Raw genomic sequence first — 17887 nt, forward strand, 5'->3', positions numbered from 1 at the left:
ATGCCAGGTTACCCAGTACCAGAGGTAGACAAAGAGATATTTCAAGAACTCCTCTGTGAGTACTGTATCACAGTGGTAAGAGATGCCTGGAGAGCAGAATGTGGGCACTTCTACTGCAGGTCATGTGTGGAGTTTCTTTTCAGGTAGGCATCACTAGTCAATGTAAACCCCTGCATCCCTGGGATTAGGACATGTGGGGAATTTGCAGGGAATTTTCTGTCATTTGAGGAGCTAAAGGGCTGCGATTTTCCAAAACTTTGATGGCTTTTGCATGCCATCTAGGACTGGTGGAGAAATGGAGGTGAACTAAGACTGGAATTGAAAAGATGGTTCCTTATTTCTGTAAATGTTAACTCAAGACCTAAACACTACAAACAATTATTTACCACTTGATATGTATTGTTTGAGGTTATTTGTGTTCCTTAGCAAAGATGATTGTAGTTATGCGTGGTATGGGTGTTATCAATTTCAACCCTCTAAATCTACAGCTAAAGGACTAAAATTAGAGGAATTTACTCTTATCTCTCTTGTCATGCAGCTTAATAAAAGTTACATAACCCTTTTTAAGAACTTGTTTCTTCCTAGGACGCAACTTATTGTTACTCACGGAGGCATTAGTCCTTCAGTAAGATCGTATGGTGGCACAAGCCTTAGTGTTATTACTTTCTAAATGTTCTAATTACTTAGCTGAAAAATAATTGTCCAAAAAAAATGTGTGTTGATTTTATTTCGTAAGGCCTAATCATACTAGTCACCAGGTCATACCCTAAGCTGTAAATTATTGGCCGCTGATTAGGTTCTTCACTAAAAAATGCAGTACATAACCTTAATACTATGACTGGTGGCCCTCCAAACCCCTATCCTATACTTAGTGGGTTTAGCCAGAATGTACAGCCTAAAAGATAACCTCCCCCATAAAACAAGTCATACCTTCAGCTACAGAAATATACTTAGTAGGCAGAAAGTTTCCCCCACATTTAGTGTGGACATGATATAAAACAGGTCAAACTTTGAAAAGGTGATTGTAATCTCTGTTGGCTCCATAGCTGAATCATTAAAATGTATAAAGCAAGTTAATTATTCAAACCTATTCTTAGCCATTACCTTCTTAATCCCTAGATTTCCTAAACATTCATCACCTAACCTGTAAAGAGCATAAGCTGGAAGCTTAACAATACCCATACTTATAATGATTTCTATGAGTGCCTTCATTTCAACCTGTGTTATGGCACAAAAACTTTCAAATTGATCACCTAACTTCTGGTGCGCATAATGATTACTTTCCTCAACCATTTTTTATCCCACATTAAAATCATCCCTAATGAAAGTTAAAAATACGTCTAGTTCATTGGGATTATTTAAGACTTAATTAATGCCTGTAGAGGCTACAAATTGGTGAACTTAGATATTGTCAAGCTAGTTAGTCCAGTGAGCTTCTTCTTCAGCATTAATATCTTTGTCTCCAGCCTCTAAATCATGTGGATCTAACTCCAACTCATTACCTAAATTTAAACCTTTCCTATCAAACTCATTAAACTCATCACAGCTTCCTTAATCCCCTGGGTCTCCAAAAAGTGCTTCAACCCTTGGAAATCTTGTCAGCCATCATAAACTGCGTGCTTCAATATGAAAATTTCAGAAATCTTTAGTGGCACCACTAACTAGTCATCAAAATCTGTGGAAAGAAGGCTAAATGATTGGTTTATCATCCTTAGAAGTCACTATGATAACAACAAAACACAAAGATCTACTAGGGGAGAGTGGGGTGAGATTGTAATAGGATCATCTTTTTTATGGGTGGTTACAAGCGGTTCAGAGAAAGTTGGGGTTGTTATGCACAGGTGGTTATGGGTGGTTCAGGGGAAGTTTGGGTTGTTATGAGCAGATCAGGTGTCAATGGGTTAATGTGTGGAAGTTCCATGCAATAAAGTTAAAGTGTTTATATTAGCCTTTGTCTACCACCTTTTTTCAAAGAAAAAAGCTGGCCTTGGGGTGCAGGGCTTTCTACAAGATTAGCACTGAGCAACAGTCTAATACCCCTTTATGTCCTGGCCACAGGGGTGCAAGGTTTTACTCCAACTGGTGCATAATACTACTTACACATATATTTGGTCTAATTATGTCAACTCATACTGGATTAGTACTGATTGAGAATTAGAGTTGCACTTACAAACAGTTTGTTGGATTGTGTGACAGAGAGTCAATGCAATGTCTCATGTTTTTCTTGCTGAAGAACTGATTCATCTTTGAGAAGTTTCAATGTTTGTGACCAAAACACTGAACAGTCCATTTTCAGGCCTCATAAGCTTTTTCAAAATGTATAATGTAAATTGGAGCATTATTGTTTATGAAGTCTCTCTATCTTGTGTATGTTGTATTTCTCCCTGGTTGTCTGAGTTAAAAGCTCTGTGAAATGGCATGAACTTCTAAAACTGATTACCAGCAAGTGTTTTTATTCTCTCTTAATTACACAGTTTATTCATGGTGACCATTTTATGGTTTTTAGTCATCATAGTCAACTATGAGAAAGAGTCTTTAGAGCCTTGCAACAGTGGTTTATGATGACAATGATGGTTACTTCTCCTTAAACTTATTTTTGTGATTTTTTGTTCAAGGAACTTAAGGAAATGTAACATCTTTTGCCAAGATGGTTTGCTAAATTTATAACAAGTCCTTGAATTCTGTTGCCTCTTAAAACCTTACTGGCTAATTATCTGATACAACAAGTAGAACACAATCATCATTTTATTTTGGGATTTTGGGATCCACTTGCAGAATAGGCAAGAATTGATACCCACAATATTTCCTTGCAGCACAATATTTTATTCTTAATGCTAATTAGCTATTTTTTTGACAACAACTAGGGGAAATCAAGGAGCAGTAGCTTACTGCAGAAAGTGCAGAACACCTCTCTTCCTTTATCAGGTAATCTTCATGTTTGGCACTGGTGGTATACAAGTATTAGCGTTGAGCCCAGTTATAAGATTATACATTGTAGAATTGCCTTGATAATTGTTATTTATGAGGTAAATTTACCACTAGCTTCTTAAAATTTCTAACCAAGCATGATGGCTATACTGGGGAATATTGGCTCAAGGTTGTTTTTGTATGGACTAAGTGCAGCAAGGTCTATACACAATCAACCAAGGGCCAATCCTTTTTAGTATTGCTTGAGCAAGCAAAGTTAGTGAGTGGTTTATTAAAGGGCAACCAGATCAAACTTGTTTAATGTGAATTTGCCAGCTTTAGCGAAAAGATACACAGCTCATGACTGTTTCTGAGAAAATGGTCAATATCACAATATCTTAGCCAAATGAGAGCTAATCAAAATGCTCAAATTTACCTTGGGACTAACTTCCAAGACATTATTGAGAAAGACCACAGGGTGAAAATTTTAATAAATGTTGTTAGTGATGTACTGCACTGCTCAAGCATTCAAATGATGGTATTAGTTACAGGAGAATTGGCAGTATTATTCAGGCAATAATCATGCTATTTGGTTTGCTCTATAAGCCCTTACTTACCTCATTGCTCCTTTCTTTTTTTTAAATTGCACGTGCAAGAAGTTGTATGTTGAAAAAATCAAACAAACTTTCAAAATGTTTGCAGTACTGCCTGAAACCACTTGTGTGAGTGGCATAGGCTTAACATGGTAATACTGAGGCAGTGAATGAACAAACCATGGCTCAATAAAGTTCCTCTGTGTTCTTGCACAGACCATATGTATAATCTGTGATGCTTCCTGATTCCACTCCCTTTTTGTTAAGTTCTTACCAGATGACATAATCAGCAGTAAAGTTGAGAGTACCATAATTCATTGTTTATTCTTGGAGGCAGGATGTAAATGGGAAGGAGAGTTGAAAGAATCTGAGGTAAGAAAGAACAAAATCGTACTTTAGGTTACCACTACACTGTATAAAGAATGTTCACATCATACAGTATGACATAATTTGTTTTGTCACACACATACAGAGAATCAATATGAGTATGCAAATTGCTTGATTTTTTTTCTTTTTTGGCCAGAGACATTAGTTCAGTGTTTTTTTTCAGTCAACCCTAGATCTTTGTAGAGTGTGGATTTATGGCATATAAATGTATATGTATGAATATATATGTACATGTATATCATTATATAAATTTCAATTCAACCAGGAAACAGTGGATTGGATATCCAGGGTATGTGTGTTGTTTAAAAATGAGCATTGATCAGCCTGAATAAAAGTAGCTTCCCTTTCCTTATAGCATCCAAAATTACTCTTTGCCTCACCCAAAGGCAATTTTTTCGTTTGTGCAGTGATATGTACTTAAAAACAATGGTTATTGGGTTGAAAGGGACAAGACAATATTCCTCCAAAACTGTTTAATTTTTGTAACATATCCTTTAAAACAGCTTATAGTTGTTAACTTTCACTTGAAAGGTTAAAACTTTGAAAAAGTTATTAAAAAAGAGTCACAGAAAGTTGTGATATTTTACATTTTGCCAAAATTAGTGGTGAAAGTGAGATCACGGAGGGAAGTTTTTGTCATGGTTCTTCACTCCCATAACTGTTGGTTTTAATTTTTATGTTAATCAAGCAAAGAACATGTACTTCCCAAGCTTGAAACTCAGCAGTTTCTGACAGAGGGAGATCATCTCAGCTGTTTTTTAATAAGTTATTCAATACTGTTAAGATTAATTAATATAATATTATGATATTTCTAAAATATTCTAAAACAGTTTAGCTGACCAAAATTGCCTTACCCTGTGTACTAACGTGTGTGTTAACTTTGCTATTAGTTATCGTAATACCTTAATAATTTAACTGTATTCTATGTGTTACTGTATCATAATATAAACCTTTGTCAATTACAAGTCTTCCCCCCCCCCTCCCCCCACTTGAATATGTTAACCACCGTCTCCCACTCCAAAAAATATGGGACGCAGTCCCAGGAGGCTTCTTCTAATTCAGTCATAAAATTCCAACTTTGATTTTATGGCTGTTTTGCATCATACCTTTTAGTGCCAGGAAGTAGGAAGCTGCAGTTTGGTCAGCATTTAAAGAGGAGAGCAAAAGGAGTGTGAGGGCGATATCACGCTGTCTACTGGAACAGATGACGAAAGAGAATTCTTACTTTCTGATAATGTTGTTGAGGTTGGTCAGTTTGGAATCTTTCTTCTTATCGATTTTGTTCCTCCAAATGCGATAGAAAATAGTGTTTGCGATCAAAAGAACAATGGCAGGCAATTGTAATATTCCTTAACGTTATTTTTTCGCAGAATCAAATTGGAACTGAAGCGGATGAAGATCTTATTGAGGAGGTATATTTCTTTATACAAGTGGTTCAAATTCATTTGAACCCAGAGAACACTTTTCCCAATGAAATGGAGCAGGTCGTTTTGTTAAAATAATATCCTGGAAAATGTTCGAATAAACATCCACAACACATGGATTTACGTAATGAAATTTATGTTGAAACAGGATTCGCACACCCAACGTCCCGTGCCTGCCCACCGCCAAGAAGCACAGGATGGCGAAAACCCACAGGTCAGCAAGTTTTCGATAACTTTCATTCGTGTGGGCACGTAAGTGGAAATATGGAGGGTTAAGGCAGAAGTTTATTCTTCGGAAAATTAAAAAAACTATATCACTTCTCAGAAAAAGGAATCTGAATTTATCCATCGAAATCGCTGATCCGAGCTGCACGGAATGCGTGTCAGATATGAACCTAGTAATTACCTAACTCGTTACACGGGCACACTGTTTTCTGTGGCTCAGTGGTAGAGGATCGAAGCGCAGAACCGCAAGGTCTGGTTTCGATTCTTAATGGGGACTCGCATTCTTCCTCTTTGACATGCTCGTGACAAGACGATCAAAGTCTTTCTTTTTAGCTCGGATTTTATTGAAAGTTTTTTCAAGCCTTCCTATGTATTGCTGAAATGTTTTCAAGGTAATTGAATTCACGTAACCACAAAAAGATCTTACTAGCACCGACATGGATTTTCCAAACTAAGGCAAACCCTCAACAACCAATCTAGAAATTGATAGTAATGGTTTGGATAAAACTTTCAGAGAAAGTCTTCACTTTGTATTTTTTTTACTTTTCTAGGAAATTAGAAACGTTTAATCGTAAGGCTATAACAATTTGTAGTTTGTTACTTTGTCCTATGACAGAACAGTTCTCCAACCCGAGAAACAGCTGCCTGTCCTGACTGTGGGATGAATGCTGATTCTTCCGAGCTCGTAGTTAGAGATGGTGCTCGTAGTTCAGAGACAAGACGATCCTGCCATGGAGAAGGCAACGCCATTGTTAGAAAGGTGACTAAGCTTTGGCCAATTTTTGTGCGTTATCGCACAAAGATGTTTTTAGACGTTTTGTTTTTAAATTTTTTGCACTTAAACATTTTATACATGCGATATGTAATATAGGTAATAGCATGGCCTGTGTTAGTATTTGACATCAGTACCGGCTAATGATCTTTCATAATTGTCCCTGTTACCTGTCGCCACGGTGTTTTCGCTAAATAACGCATACAAGTAAAACACGAGGGAACAAACACGGGCGTTTACATTCGTAACCTCTTCATACCTTCAGGTAATGAAAAAGAGAGTGAAATTTTTTTTCCCCTCAAACTAGTATACTGAACACAGAGAAACAATGAGGGAAAGCTCTTTGAAAGGCATTTCAAAATTTAAAAATTATTCCCAGTGAGAAACCACAAATTAAGTGAGTGTCAAAAAATACAAGAGTGATGGCTTCTTTCAGTTTTTTAATGTGGTTTTTCCTCAAAGAATCAACGCTAGTTCCGTAACTAATTGTCATGTGACAACCATAAAAGTGGTCGACTGTCATTGTCTGACAGGGAAGGTGAAATGTAAAGGTAACACTTGAACTTGATCCAAGTGGCCCACAAGGCACTGGAACCTATTTCGGACTGTGTAGCATGAAACGACTAAGAGTACAGCTACTTTCCCTGGATGGGCTGCTCGTCCATCGGAGATTACCCTCTGCATTTCGCTCGGAAACTTTGAAAATTCGTCGGTATCGATTCATTCCTTCTGGTGGAGAGAGGTACCGTGAGTAAGAGTGTCTCGTCCAAGAATGACTCGCGGCCAGGTTTCGATCCCAGACCTCTCGTCCGGAGTCCAGTGTACTGACCGTTAGCTCACTGTGTGACAATCTTAAGGTTTTTTTTCTGAAGGACGAAAGAAATGTACTGAAAGTTTGAAATCTTAATTTTCCGTAGCTGCCCTTCATCTTAGACGGTAAGTGCTCACATAGCATTACGTCTTTTTCCCTAGCCTTTCTCGAGAAGAGTTCTGACCTTCACTCCAGGAACTGGAGTTGACGAATTCTCGCACCTTCAGAATGAAAATTTTGGTATCATTTTATTCAAGTTGTCTGTTGGTGGTCGCAAGCATTAGCTTTGCGAATTTCGGCATAGAGCGCGAGACACTTTTCCCAACTCATTGGCTTTGTATTGTCGATTGTAGTCACGTCTTCTAAACATCTGGTAGGTGATTATCTTTTGATTACTGAATTTCGGCGAGATTTTGAAATTTTCGTTTCGGCCGAGAAGTGCACGATCCCGGCCACCGTATTCTGTAATGAATGATTTTCATTCGAGTGAAATATGGGTTTATTGCAACTTTTTTTGCTTTGTTTCTTATCCAATCTATTTGAAAGTCATTCAAGTGTTATTTTCCAATTTGCGACAGACTCATTTTGGTAAAGGGATGTATAATTTTTCTCATTACAGAACCATTCTCCAACCAGGGAAAGAGTTGACTGTCATAAGGGAGGGATGAATGTGTGTCGAGCTGACCGTCACGGGCACTCTGAAGAAAATCGTGCCCGTAGACTTTGAAAAACGATCTTGCAATGAACAAGGGAGTACCAATGTTACGGAAGTGATGAAAAAGCTTCTAGCTGTTAGTTCACTGCGACTCTAATTGCATTTCTTTTAGCTTCCAAGCTTAACCACTTAGTAATCAACTGAAACAAAGTCATGAATGAGACAAAAAGTTAGAATTAGAAATTTCGGGTTTTAACTGGTAAGATTATAATTTCAGTCAGAGTGTTGTATTTATCAATCGAGGAAAGTTGTGTACTTTAAAAATTCCAGTAAGTATAGATTTGTTAATACTTTCCTGTACTGTGCTTCACATCTCTTCTTTCCAAGTGGCCTCTATTCCCAGATGATGATGATGATGAAAGAACCATTGAGATAACTAGGTTTTTTGGTTTTATTTCTTTTGTAGAAAGGGCATATCAACGCCAATCTTCCTCGTCAGGTCAACTTCTTGTTGTCTGGTAATATAGCGGGACAAAATAGGAACTCAGCCGAAAATTGCTTGGAGTTTAAAGAGGAGTTGAACCCCTCCCTAAACGATACCATGGCGAGAAACACCGCATCCTCGCGAAACTCGGTTCCAAATGCTTCTGATCAACATGAGCAAAGATTGATCAACCTTGAAAATCAAGTTGCTCACCTGACTCGCTGTTTTTTGAAACAAAATCAGGTTACAAACCACATCGCTAATGTTAATTCTCACCTGGTGTCAGAAAACGATCGGTTAAAAGATGCGGTCCGCGACGTCAACAACAGATTGTACCGTATTCAAGTCTCTCTTAATGGTCATCGAATGAAGCACGATGATCATCAAGCGAATTTTACCACCCTGCAAAATGAGCAAAGGAACCAAAGCGCGGAACTTGCGAGGCTCATCAGGGATACGGCGGATGCCCAGGAAAGGATCAGACGACTTGAGAGTCATGTGAACGCACAAGGAACGATGTTGGGAAATATATCAGATTCTGTTAGAGACCTGGCGGCTACTTTAACCAGAAGGGTGGACATTGAAAATTTATGAAATAGATCAGAACTCAAGGAGTGTTTCTCAGGGACCATTCGATTTGTATCTCCACTGTTTAAAAGTGTACATAAAAATTTATTACTTGGCATGTTTTGAGGTTCTAAAGAGTAACGTCTCTCTCGAAAATTTTATTCAAATGTGCTATGCCGTGACAACTCAGCAATCCGTCTACGCAGCTACAACTTCAACGCACGGTTCACGAACTGCTGATTCTAATTTGATTCAGGAATGCTGTCTTTTTAGCCTCGAATATTTCAGAGAGATTGCCAATAAATGGGAAAAGAAAAGTAAACTTTTCACATCACAGTTTATCGGCCATATTACTCGACAAAAATAAAAAAGCAGCGTCTGAAGTCGAACATTTTAGCCCATTTAAAGACAATTTTCGCGAGGATCGGTTACTTTTTTAAATCTAAAAACATGGTCATTGTCATCGTTTCATGTTTACACTTTAATGGAGGAGATGAAAATCACATGGTTTCCGCAAAAGTAATTTCTGACGTTTGAGTGATATGAGAACGAATTAGTCAGAAATTAATATTCTGATGGCACGTTGAAGAGGTTCGCGTGGCATCATGAAAGTTTCGGATTATTTAAGCGTTTCGCGGGAAAATTCATTCTAGGTCGATCAGTCTTGTGTTTGACCATGTTCTTTCTTTCTTTCTTTTTTTTCGTATTGACCTAATTTTCGTTTTCAAATCCCTGTAAAATATTACATTCATTGATTTTTCTTTGTGATTAGCAGTGTAATCAGATTAGTTTGCCCTTTCCTCGGGGTATTGTGCTGCTGCATTAGATGAGGAATACGTTTCCACATATTTTTTGGCCACTTCCAAAGAGTGGTTTTTTTTAGTGGTTTTTCGTATCTGGCGTAGCACAGGTTCTTTTGTAGAACCCTTAGTTTTCAATATACACATGTTAAGATCATATAAGGATGCGTATACTGCAAGACTGGCTGACTCATCCTTAATAAAGTTTTCACATTGAATAACTCGGCTGAATGTAGAATCATTTATCTTTAGTACTAAATATGAACTTGTGTATATTGGAGGTCATTTCTTTTAGTCCAAGACACAGTAGGTCGGAGATTTGTCTCGCAGAAAGTCAAGAAATGTAGCTAGTTGTAAAAGGCTTTAAAATCGTGCTTTTCAAGACGTGTAATTTTCCGGATATTCATATATTCCGCACATACCTCAATTTTTTATTTAATAGTTATACTTTTTTTATGATTAATCGAAATAGTTTTATGATTCTGGTAAAAAAAATAGTTTAGAACTATTGTTATTTAACTAAAGCGCATAGGACAACCGGATGTATGGCGCTATCAAAATATTTGAAAAGTTAAATTTATAACACTGAGCTTGTGCTTGGGAAATAGTACAAGCATAGCCAGACCGGTGTCGAGTAGACACTGGTCTCACTATGCTCACTATACCCACTATCAGTCTTTCTTTGTTCTCCAATAGTTTCTGTAAACGAAACTGCACTTTAAGTGTAGTTTGAGGGGTGTTAGCTGAAGACAAGTTTTATGTTGAAATGTTTATGTTAGAATGTTTGTTGTATGGACTATCCACAAAATCCCCATCGGGGGTGGTACGTTGTGATTAGTAATTGTTACTCAAATATGTAGAAATAAAGCTGTTACAAACGTAGGTTAATGATACATTGGTTAGTTATTCTTCGTACTTTGAAAGTCCTAGACGCCAAGTCTTGGGACTTGAAAGCTTACTTATGTGAGGTTGTATAACACTTAAATGGTTTCTTTTTTCGCAAATCTTGTGAAAGATTGGAGAAGAACGTCAGGGGTCTTTTTCTCTAAGTTTCTTGTCTGGATATCAGTGAAGCATGATGAGTTTGCTTGGAAGAGGTGAAGAAGTCAGGAGCTTCTTACCCTTTTTGAAAGGTAACGAGTTTAACTAAATACGATAAATCGCTTTCGCTTTTTGTTTCCCAAACACTATTTGTAGGTAAAAAGAGCGATTTTTCTATAGTTATTAATAAGATTTTAGGGAGAGTAAGGGGTTTTTATCCGGTTGTATATATGAAGTTTTGTGGGTTGATACAAAATGTTTTTGCTATTATTTTCCATCATCTTTAACAGTGTAGAGCACAACTCGGCCTATCTAGAGTTATAAAGGAATTCAAAGTTATAGATTACTTATGTTACTAGATTTGAATTTCTCATTGACCAAACCGTTACGTAGGCTTTCGAGTTGTTGATCGATTTTAACAAACAACTGACCAGACAGATACTCTCTCATAGAGGAGGAGTTAGGCAAACGAAAACCAAATAAAAAAAAAAATGTGAAACAAACCGAACAAAAAGAAATACAGGAACAGACAAACAATATTTAAAAACAACTTCATGCAAGAGTAAATAATGGGTCACTACTTTGAATTCATTTGCTTCATAGGAATGCAATGCAAAAGGGTAAATTTTATCAAGGAGTGTCCCAAGCAAAGATAGCATGTACACAGGTCTTTTTATTTGCTTTTGATCCTAAATTATAGTATGGTAGTTAATTTTTTTCAGTTTAACTTGCATTATCACATTGAGCGTAAAATTAAAATGAAATTTTTGTAGATGGACATTGAATGTACTTAATCAAGATCACGAGCTAAATTTTTAGTCGTAGAGTTAATACGACATTTTTCTAATTTAAATTTAGTATTAATAGGTGTACATGTTGTAAAGTTTACTTTTGTTAAATTTACTTTTATTAGGCTTGAGGAAAAAAAAACTATCGAACCGAAGAATAAAAAAATATAAAATAATGTACTGAGAAACCAGGCCATGATTCAATTGGACCCCGCATGAGGAAATAGGAAGTAGGAAGCGAACCTTTATAATAATAGCCTTTCAGTTTCGGAGGACGCCGTAAAATCTACTCTAAGTTCGTTGATACGGATACTTGTACCCTTAAATAATCAATCAAATAAGTTGCATTCAATTCCTGCTATGAGACATACGCTAAACTTATCCGAAGGAAAGTGCGCCGCAATGTTATCGCTAAGGTACGTGAACTGATTGATGTAAGGCTATTCATATTTTTGATGGCTTTTAATTTCACATTTGATAACTTATTCCGCATACTAGCGGATCCAAAAGCTTTCTAGTCTTAACATTTTGTGTTAAAAGCTATCTTTCTTTTGAATCTATGAACTGAACGTTTGAGTGTATTAAGAGACGCCAACATAAAGCAATAGATAATGTCTATACCATGATTATTAAAGAAGAAGAGGCCGAACGAAACTGAAGGATTTATTACGTTGCTTTTAGTCAGATGTAATAGCTCATCGCTTTTAGGTGATATAGTTTAGACGTTTGCAGTTTGAGATAGAAAATATCATTTCGTCCACAATAATAGTCAGTTACTTTTCTCCCGTTTTTTACTAAGTTTCTTAGGACAATAAGATTTAAAAGCGAAGCGCGAGTGCTTTTCGAAATAAAATTTAAAAAATTATATTATAGACAAGTGGTGTGACAAGACTATATTTGTCACGCTCCTACTTACGGCTTACGCACCACTCGAAGAAACTCTAAAGTGAATTTTCATAATGTTCATGTGTACGACTTAATATCCGTTCCGATAACAGCGAAACATTCCAATTTTTTTCAAAAGCTAATTCATTCGATTCCGCAATAACCGCGCTGTGAATTCCATAACTCTGCTGTGACCTTCATGAACCTCTTCTAAGCTACAATCTATTTTTGAATACTCGGTAAACGATGTGCCTCTACTTCCTTGTTATTTTGTCTTCACTTGACACTCGAGGCTCCTGGTGGGGTTCATCATCTAAATTTAATGTCTTTTTATCCGGAGCTGGGGCTTTCTTTGTGGTTAAATAATCTTTCTAAAGGCGACTTTAACTTGAGAAATTATTTTTGAACGTTATTGCCATTTTAGAGTATTCATAGGTCAAGTAAGTCCTCTCATTCCTCTGATTCAACTGTCCTTTATTCAATAATCAAGATAGCATATGAAAGGTACTAGATACAAGTATATCTATAATACAATACTCCTAATTAGTTATTTTACTTTTACTTAGGAAAGTAGATTTATGACACGATTGAGTTATAGAGAGTTTCCTTACAGGGATAACGCTATTTAACGCGCTACCCTACATCCATAAATTTCCGGTTGATAGCAAATGTGCTGAGTCAGCATATAACATTTATGTCGTAAGACTCCCAAATTTGTGCATTTAAAGCGAAGGCATTTTATGAATTCTACTAATCATTTTTGGAGGAAATTAAGCTACAGATGTAAACTACATATAAATCCCATTTTTTCTTATATGCTGGAACATTTTGAAGGTGTCTTTAACTGATTTCGGAGGTCTGGCAAGTCAGTTACGGTTGTCGTTGGGCAATTCTCAAATATAAACCTGATCAGATTGGCCATTTTTCACCATTGTTCGTTTCTGTTACGACAGAGAATGCACACGTACAAGATTCAACTTCTCTATTGCCTGTTTCCTAGAAGCTTGTCGACCTCGTTCTTTTTAGCTTTTGATTCCGCGGCAAATTTGTTAACATCACTCGCTTTTAAATGGAGTGAATCTATGGCCACTCATTCTATGTTCTTTTACAATCATTTTTCAAGTTTTTGCTTGCTCTAGTTTTCTTAGCTTCAATTTCAATTTAAATAAAACGTGTTTGCATTGCGATACTTTTTCCGAGAAATCTTGATCCATCGTCATTGACGCCAGGAGGTTTCGTTGCCTCATTGGTTTTGCGGTTTCAGGAATAATGACAAACTAAAGACTGTCAGGAAATCTTGACATTTGAAATATCTATCCCAAATATCTACCCCAAGTAGATCGTTTTTAGGATGTTAATAGTTGTTGACATCTTTAGAGGAGTCTGGTTTCAGTTAGGAAACTAAACTTTAAGACTCAGTGGTTCCAAATAAAGAAGTAAAAGATTTAGGTCAAACTCTGAAAATTGTCCCAGTTAGTGATACGCCGTAGTCACTTCGGCGTATTATGCAAAGGAAAGCTGGTACGTTGCGGATATTTGAACAGAAAAATTGTGCCAGGATGTATCAGATTTGTTTAGTTTTCTACTTCGAATATTCCCTGGTTTGTGCCTTCAAAGTTATTAATTTAGCCGAGCGTTAGACGTTGACTTGTAGACTCGTGTAGAATCAGGTAGTTTAGAATTGCAAAGCAAGAAGGTTGACACGAATGGCTTTGATGTTTCATAACGAGTGCGTATTGTCAGTTTCGTAATTTAGTTGTGAAAACCGGAAAAATTAAAAAAACTACAGTCATTCTCTTACGATTTTTCATATTAAATCGATTATTTGGCAATTAAAAAAGGAGTTGAAGTATGAGATTGGACGTGGCTTCAGGAAGAACTTTTCCCACAGGAATCTCCGAACGTAAAGATTTTTTTAAATCTCCAGAAAAATCGGAAGTCGCTTATTCTTTACCTATTAGGGTGCGCTTCAGTGCATTTTTATTCCATGACTTATATCAAGGTTTATAAATATAGCGCAAGGCGCTAGCAACCAGGAATCTTGAACGTTCGGATATGAAAATATTTCTCTGACAGCTGTTTTGGTTCTCCAGAGTTCTTTGGCATTTGCAGTACCTCTCCCCGTTTGACTCCCAGACATGATCCACATGAAGCTCTCTCTCATTCAATTCCAAAGTCTAAGCAAGCTGATGAGAACAATGAATGAATTGCCAGTAATCGGATACTTGCGTTTACGCGCAGATTTCTGGAATCGCCACGGGGGAAAACATTGCGACTCACTAAGAAGGATTGTATGGTAACAGACGTCCCAAGTTCACAAGTCGAGAAAAAGCAAACGATTAATTCATGAATTCATAATTCATTTTGTTTTTGGCTAGTTTGTGATGTTGCACGTCATTGTTTCTTAGTTTTACTTAGATACGCTTCTCTCTGCGAAAAATACGATTTTTAGGACTTCTTTAGGTGTGTTTTCCAATTTTTCACTATGCGCTAGACTGATTCATGAAATCCTGCGATGTTGCTTTGATAGGTGTGAGACGACTCACTCCTACCAAAGACGTCGTAGTATGCGGAACAAAATATGGTCGATTTACAACGATAAATATTTCGAAATACGAACATTTTACAAGTAAATTCAATAGAACTTACTCACATCTTGTGTGTCCGTTGTGGTTTCCGGCGATGTCTGCCGTTTTAAACTTGCATTGCCATCACTGTTATTCTTGGTATCATTTTGAAGTCGGAACAACCTTTCACCATATATTTCCTTCTACTGAGTTGCAATGTTTGCCCCGTGGCGAACCTAGAAATCTGTGCGCAAACACAATTACTGGCAACTCATTCATTATGTTAAGATCTCAAGACTAGACAGTCAGATCAACCGGATGATGGATCGATTTTTTATCTGACCGTTTCTTGAGAGCTAAACCACTGGCAGCCCAAGCTCCAGCTGTGAGATAATTATCTTGCGAGTAAGAGTCAGGGCGAAATTATACGAGTGTGTATGGGAATATTTACCAACGCTTCTACGATTAGGAAAATACAGTCAAATTCTCAATAAAAGTACCTCACCTTATTTCCACAGTAAATCGCTTTTTGTCTGACCGCTTACTTTGTTGAAAAGAATCTATTTTAGCGAGTTATCCATTTCTAGGTTTACTTCAGGAGAGAATTCTCTTTATTTCTCGCATGTGATTATGGGACCAAGAAAAGGCTCGGAAAACGGTGGAGGATGGGGAAGATAATTTTACGCAATCGCGGTCCAAAATGCCAACTCGCAAGTTTATAGGAGAATACCGCAATCTGAGATTAAAATTACCGAAATAACGCAAGAAAAAGTTGTCCTATATCGCAATATTGTTTACCTACAAATCATAATATGACCTTTGAAGCAAGATCATGGTGACGTGGCTTTAGTTTTTGAAAGACTCAATTAATGACACGTTGAAGAACTTGGACGGGTGAAATCACGATATCTAACGAGGATGTTTATCTTTCCTGGGGAAAATGTTTGGTACGAAATCAAATTTTAGGATAGGGCGATCAGATTTATAGTGTAGGGAAAATATAACTTCTACAAAATTTTTTGTAACCCATCGTCGTTGTGGATATTTTGACTCAGTTGACCATAACATAGTACCTTCACTTTGCTATTACCTGGAGCTGGGACTGGCAAACACACCTGTTCCCGGAGAAAATTATTCTTGATTAACTTAAAAAAAATGCGACGAGGAAAATTTTATACTTTATTTCCTTTAAAGCTTGTAACATAAGCTAACTAACCTACTTGTAACTTATTAATAATCTTATTTATTCATAAAATCACTTTAACATGATAAATTTTGGTTATAAACATATGCATGGATGATTTATTCCTCCAGAAAATATCTACAAAATGGGTCAGGAGACAACAAGTCTCTCTACCACCTGATTCATAAAGGTGGTTAGAGAATGAGAAGAGGCAAAATAGCCGTCAATTAGAAATGTCTGAACTGCATTAATAAAACCAGCAGCGTGCGTAAAGCACACGTACGTTGTCAATCGAACTATTCTGGCATGACTGAGTGCTCTTTTTTTTCTACAAGACTCTTGAAACTATAATCTCTCAATACCGCTGGGTATATTAATAGGGGAGCTAGCAGCGTGGATAGCATATCACCATAGGCAAGAAAATAGCCGAGCAAATTTGTTCTCAACTGACCGTCCGCCTCCACAGACAGTTTTGTTTATACCATTTCTTTTGATATGATTGGTCTAGACAAAACCAAAACAAACTGACGTGACCGAGAGAATTGAGACGATACTTTTTTCTTGCTAGCTTTCTCGTGGCGGCCATGTTGTATGCGAAGGAGACGACAGAACAGAATTCAATATTTCAAGCGACATTATTGATCTATTTATTTCTGTATTAATGGACTACAAATCTAATTTTCGACAGACACGTCATTTCTATTCTCGCGCCCCACTATGTGTTGTGCGCACACGTACTTTGCTCTCAGTGTTTTGTTATCAAATTTTCTCCGTTTCCGGTGAGATGTCTAAAGAACACCTCATGTCGTATTTACGTCAATCTCATCTGCATTTCTCGCATTGAAAGTAGTTTTGCATGGAACATACTTCGACCAGCTTTAACCACCGATTGTTTGTTAGCTTGATTTGAAGAACATCCTCTAGCTTTTTCATACAAGGGCAGTCCTGTTCTGGATGAGATCTCCGCAAAAAAATATCAAATAATATCCGTTTCCGATGAGCTCAGTTTAGAATAAGCTTTTGTCAGACCGTCTTACTCGACATTCCTTTAATTACAAAGCCGAAAGACTTTTTTCAAGAAGGAGATATGATCATTCATGAGCTGAACGAATACAAAAGGACCTTAAGGAATACTAAGAAAATCGAGTGCTGACAGAAGCCGTGACGCCATGACGGCCTAAGACAGGAAGTCACAACAACAACGGCCCGTGCATTCGGACTAAAGCAACGTGCACTCGACTTCTCTTTTGATAAATGCGAAGCACTTATATCGAGGTTAACCGTAATATTTTTCTTTTTTTCGAAAAAAAAAATCGTGCATACATGTGTGTCCTCAGCCATTCCAAACAAGTTATAGCAGCTCGACTTTAAATTGTGATTTCTCACACACATTTTAAACGACACCATTCCAACTGCTATTGACGCGAAGCTCTTTCTGTGCTTTATCAAGCGATCTGGGTCCCAAGGGCCATAAATATCAGAGACAAAAATGCGGGACTAAAATGTGGGGCTAACCCAAGTTTTTGAAAACTGAACGTGACGCCATGTTTCATGATGTCATGGTATGAACAAAGCTGTCTTTGGCCCGGACTGTTTACAGCTGTGTCACACCACGTATCTATTTACGAGAGAAAACCAAAAGGGAATTAATACTCCCTAATGTTTCTTCTTGATCAAGATAAATGAAGTGTCGTCAGAAAATGGTTTGTCATCTAAAGCCAGACATTACCACGGCCCGGTAAATATTCAGTTATATATATTCATTGATATTTACCATGTGGAAAGGTAGTCTTGCGCG

General features: G+C 37.1%; 2 protein-coding genes across 2 annotated transcripts in view; both read left to right on the forward strand.

The window, feature by feature from the left end:
- On the forward strand, positions 1 to 9846 carry LOC113676050 (uncharacterized). Its single transcript, XM_089204229.1, has 7 exons — positions 1 to 143; positions 5042 to 5132; positions 5258 to 5299; positions 5460 to 5525; positions 6153 to 6296; positions 7739 to 7775; positions 8239 to 9846. The coding sequence occupies exons 1-7, from the start codon at positions 1 to 3 to the stop codon at positions 8850 to 8852; spliced, it is 1137 nt and encodes a 378-aa protein (XP_089060355.1). The 3' UTR covers positions 8853 to 9846.
- A 1849-nt stretch (positions 9847 to 11695) lies between these two features.
- The window catches only part of LOC149047189 (TNF receptor-associated factor 2-like), a 36834-nt gene continuing 30642 nt past the window's right edge, over positions 11696 to 17887 (forward strand). The window contains exon 1 of the mRNA XM_089204793.1: positions 11696 to 11870. The gene's annotated coding sequence lies outside the window, so the exon portion shown is untranslated. The remainder of the gene's footprint in view (positions 11871 to 17887) is intronic.

The sequence above is a fragment of the Pocillopora damicornis genome, chromosome 4, assembly GCF_964200805.1.
Source record: "Pocillopora damicornis chromosome 4, jaPocDami1.2, whole genome shotgun sequence".
In the NCBI taxonomy this organism is placed as follows: Eukaryota; Metazoa; Cnidaria; class Anthozoa; order Scleractinia; family Pocilloporidae; genus Pocillopora; species Pocillopora damicornis.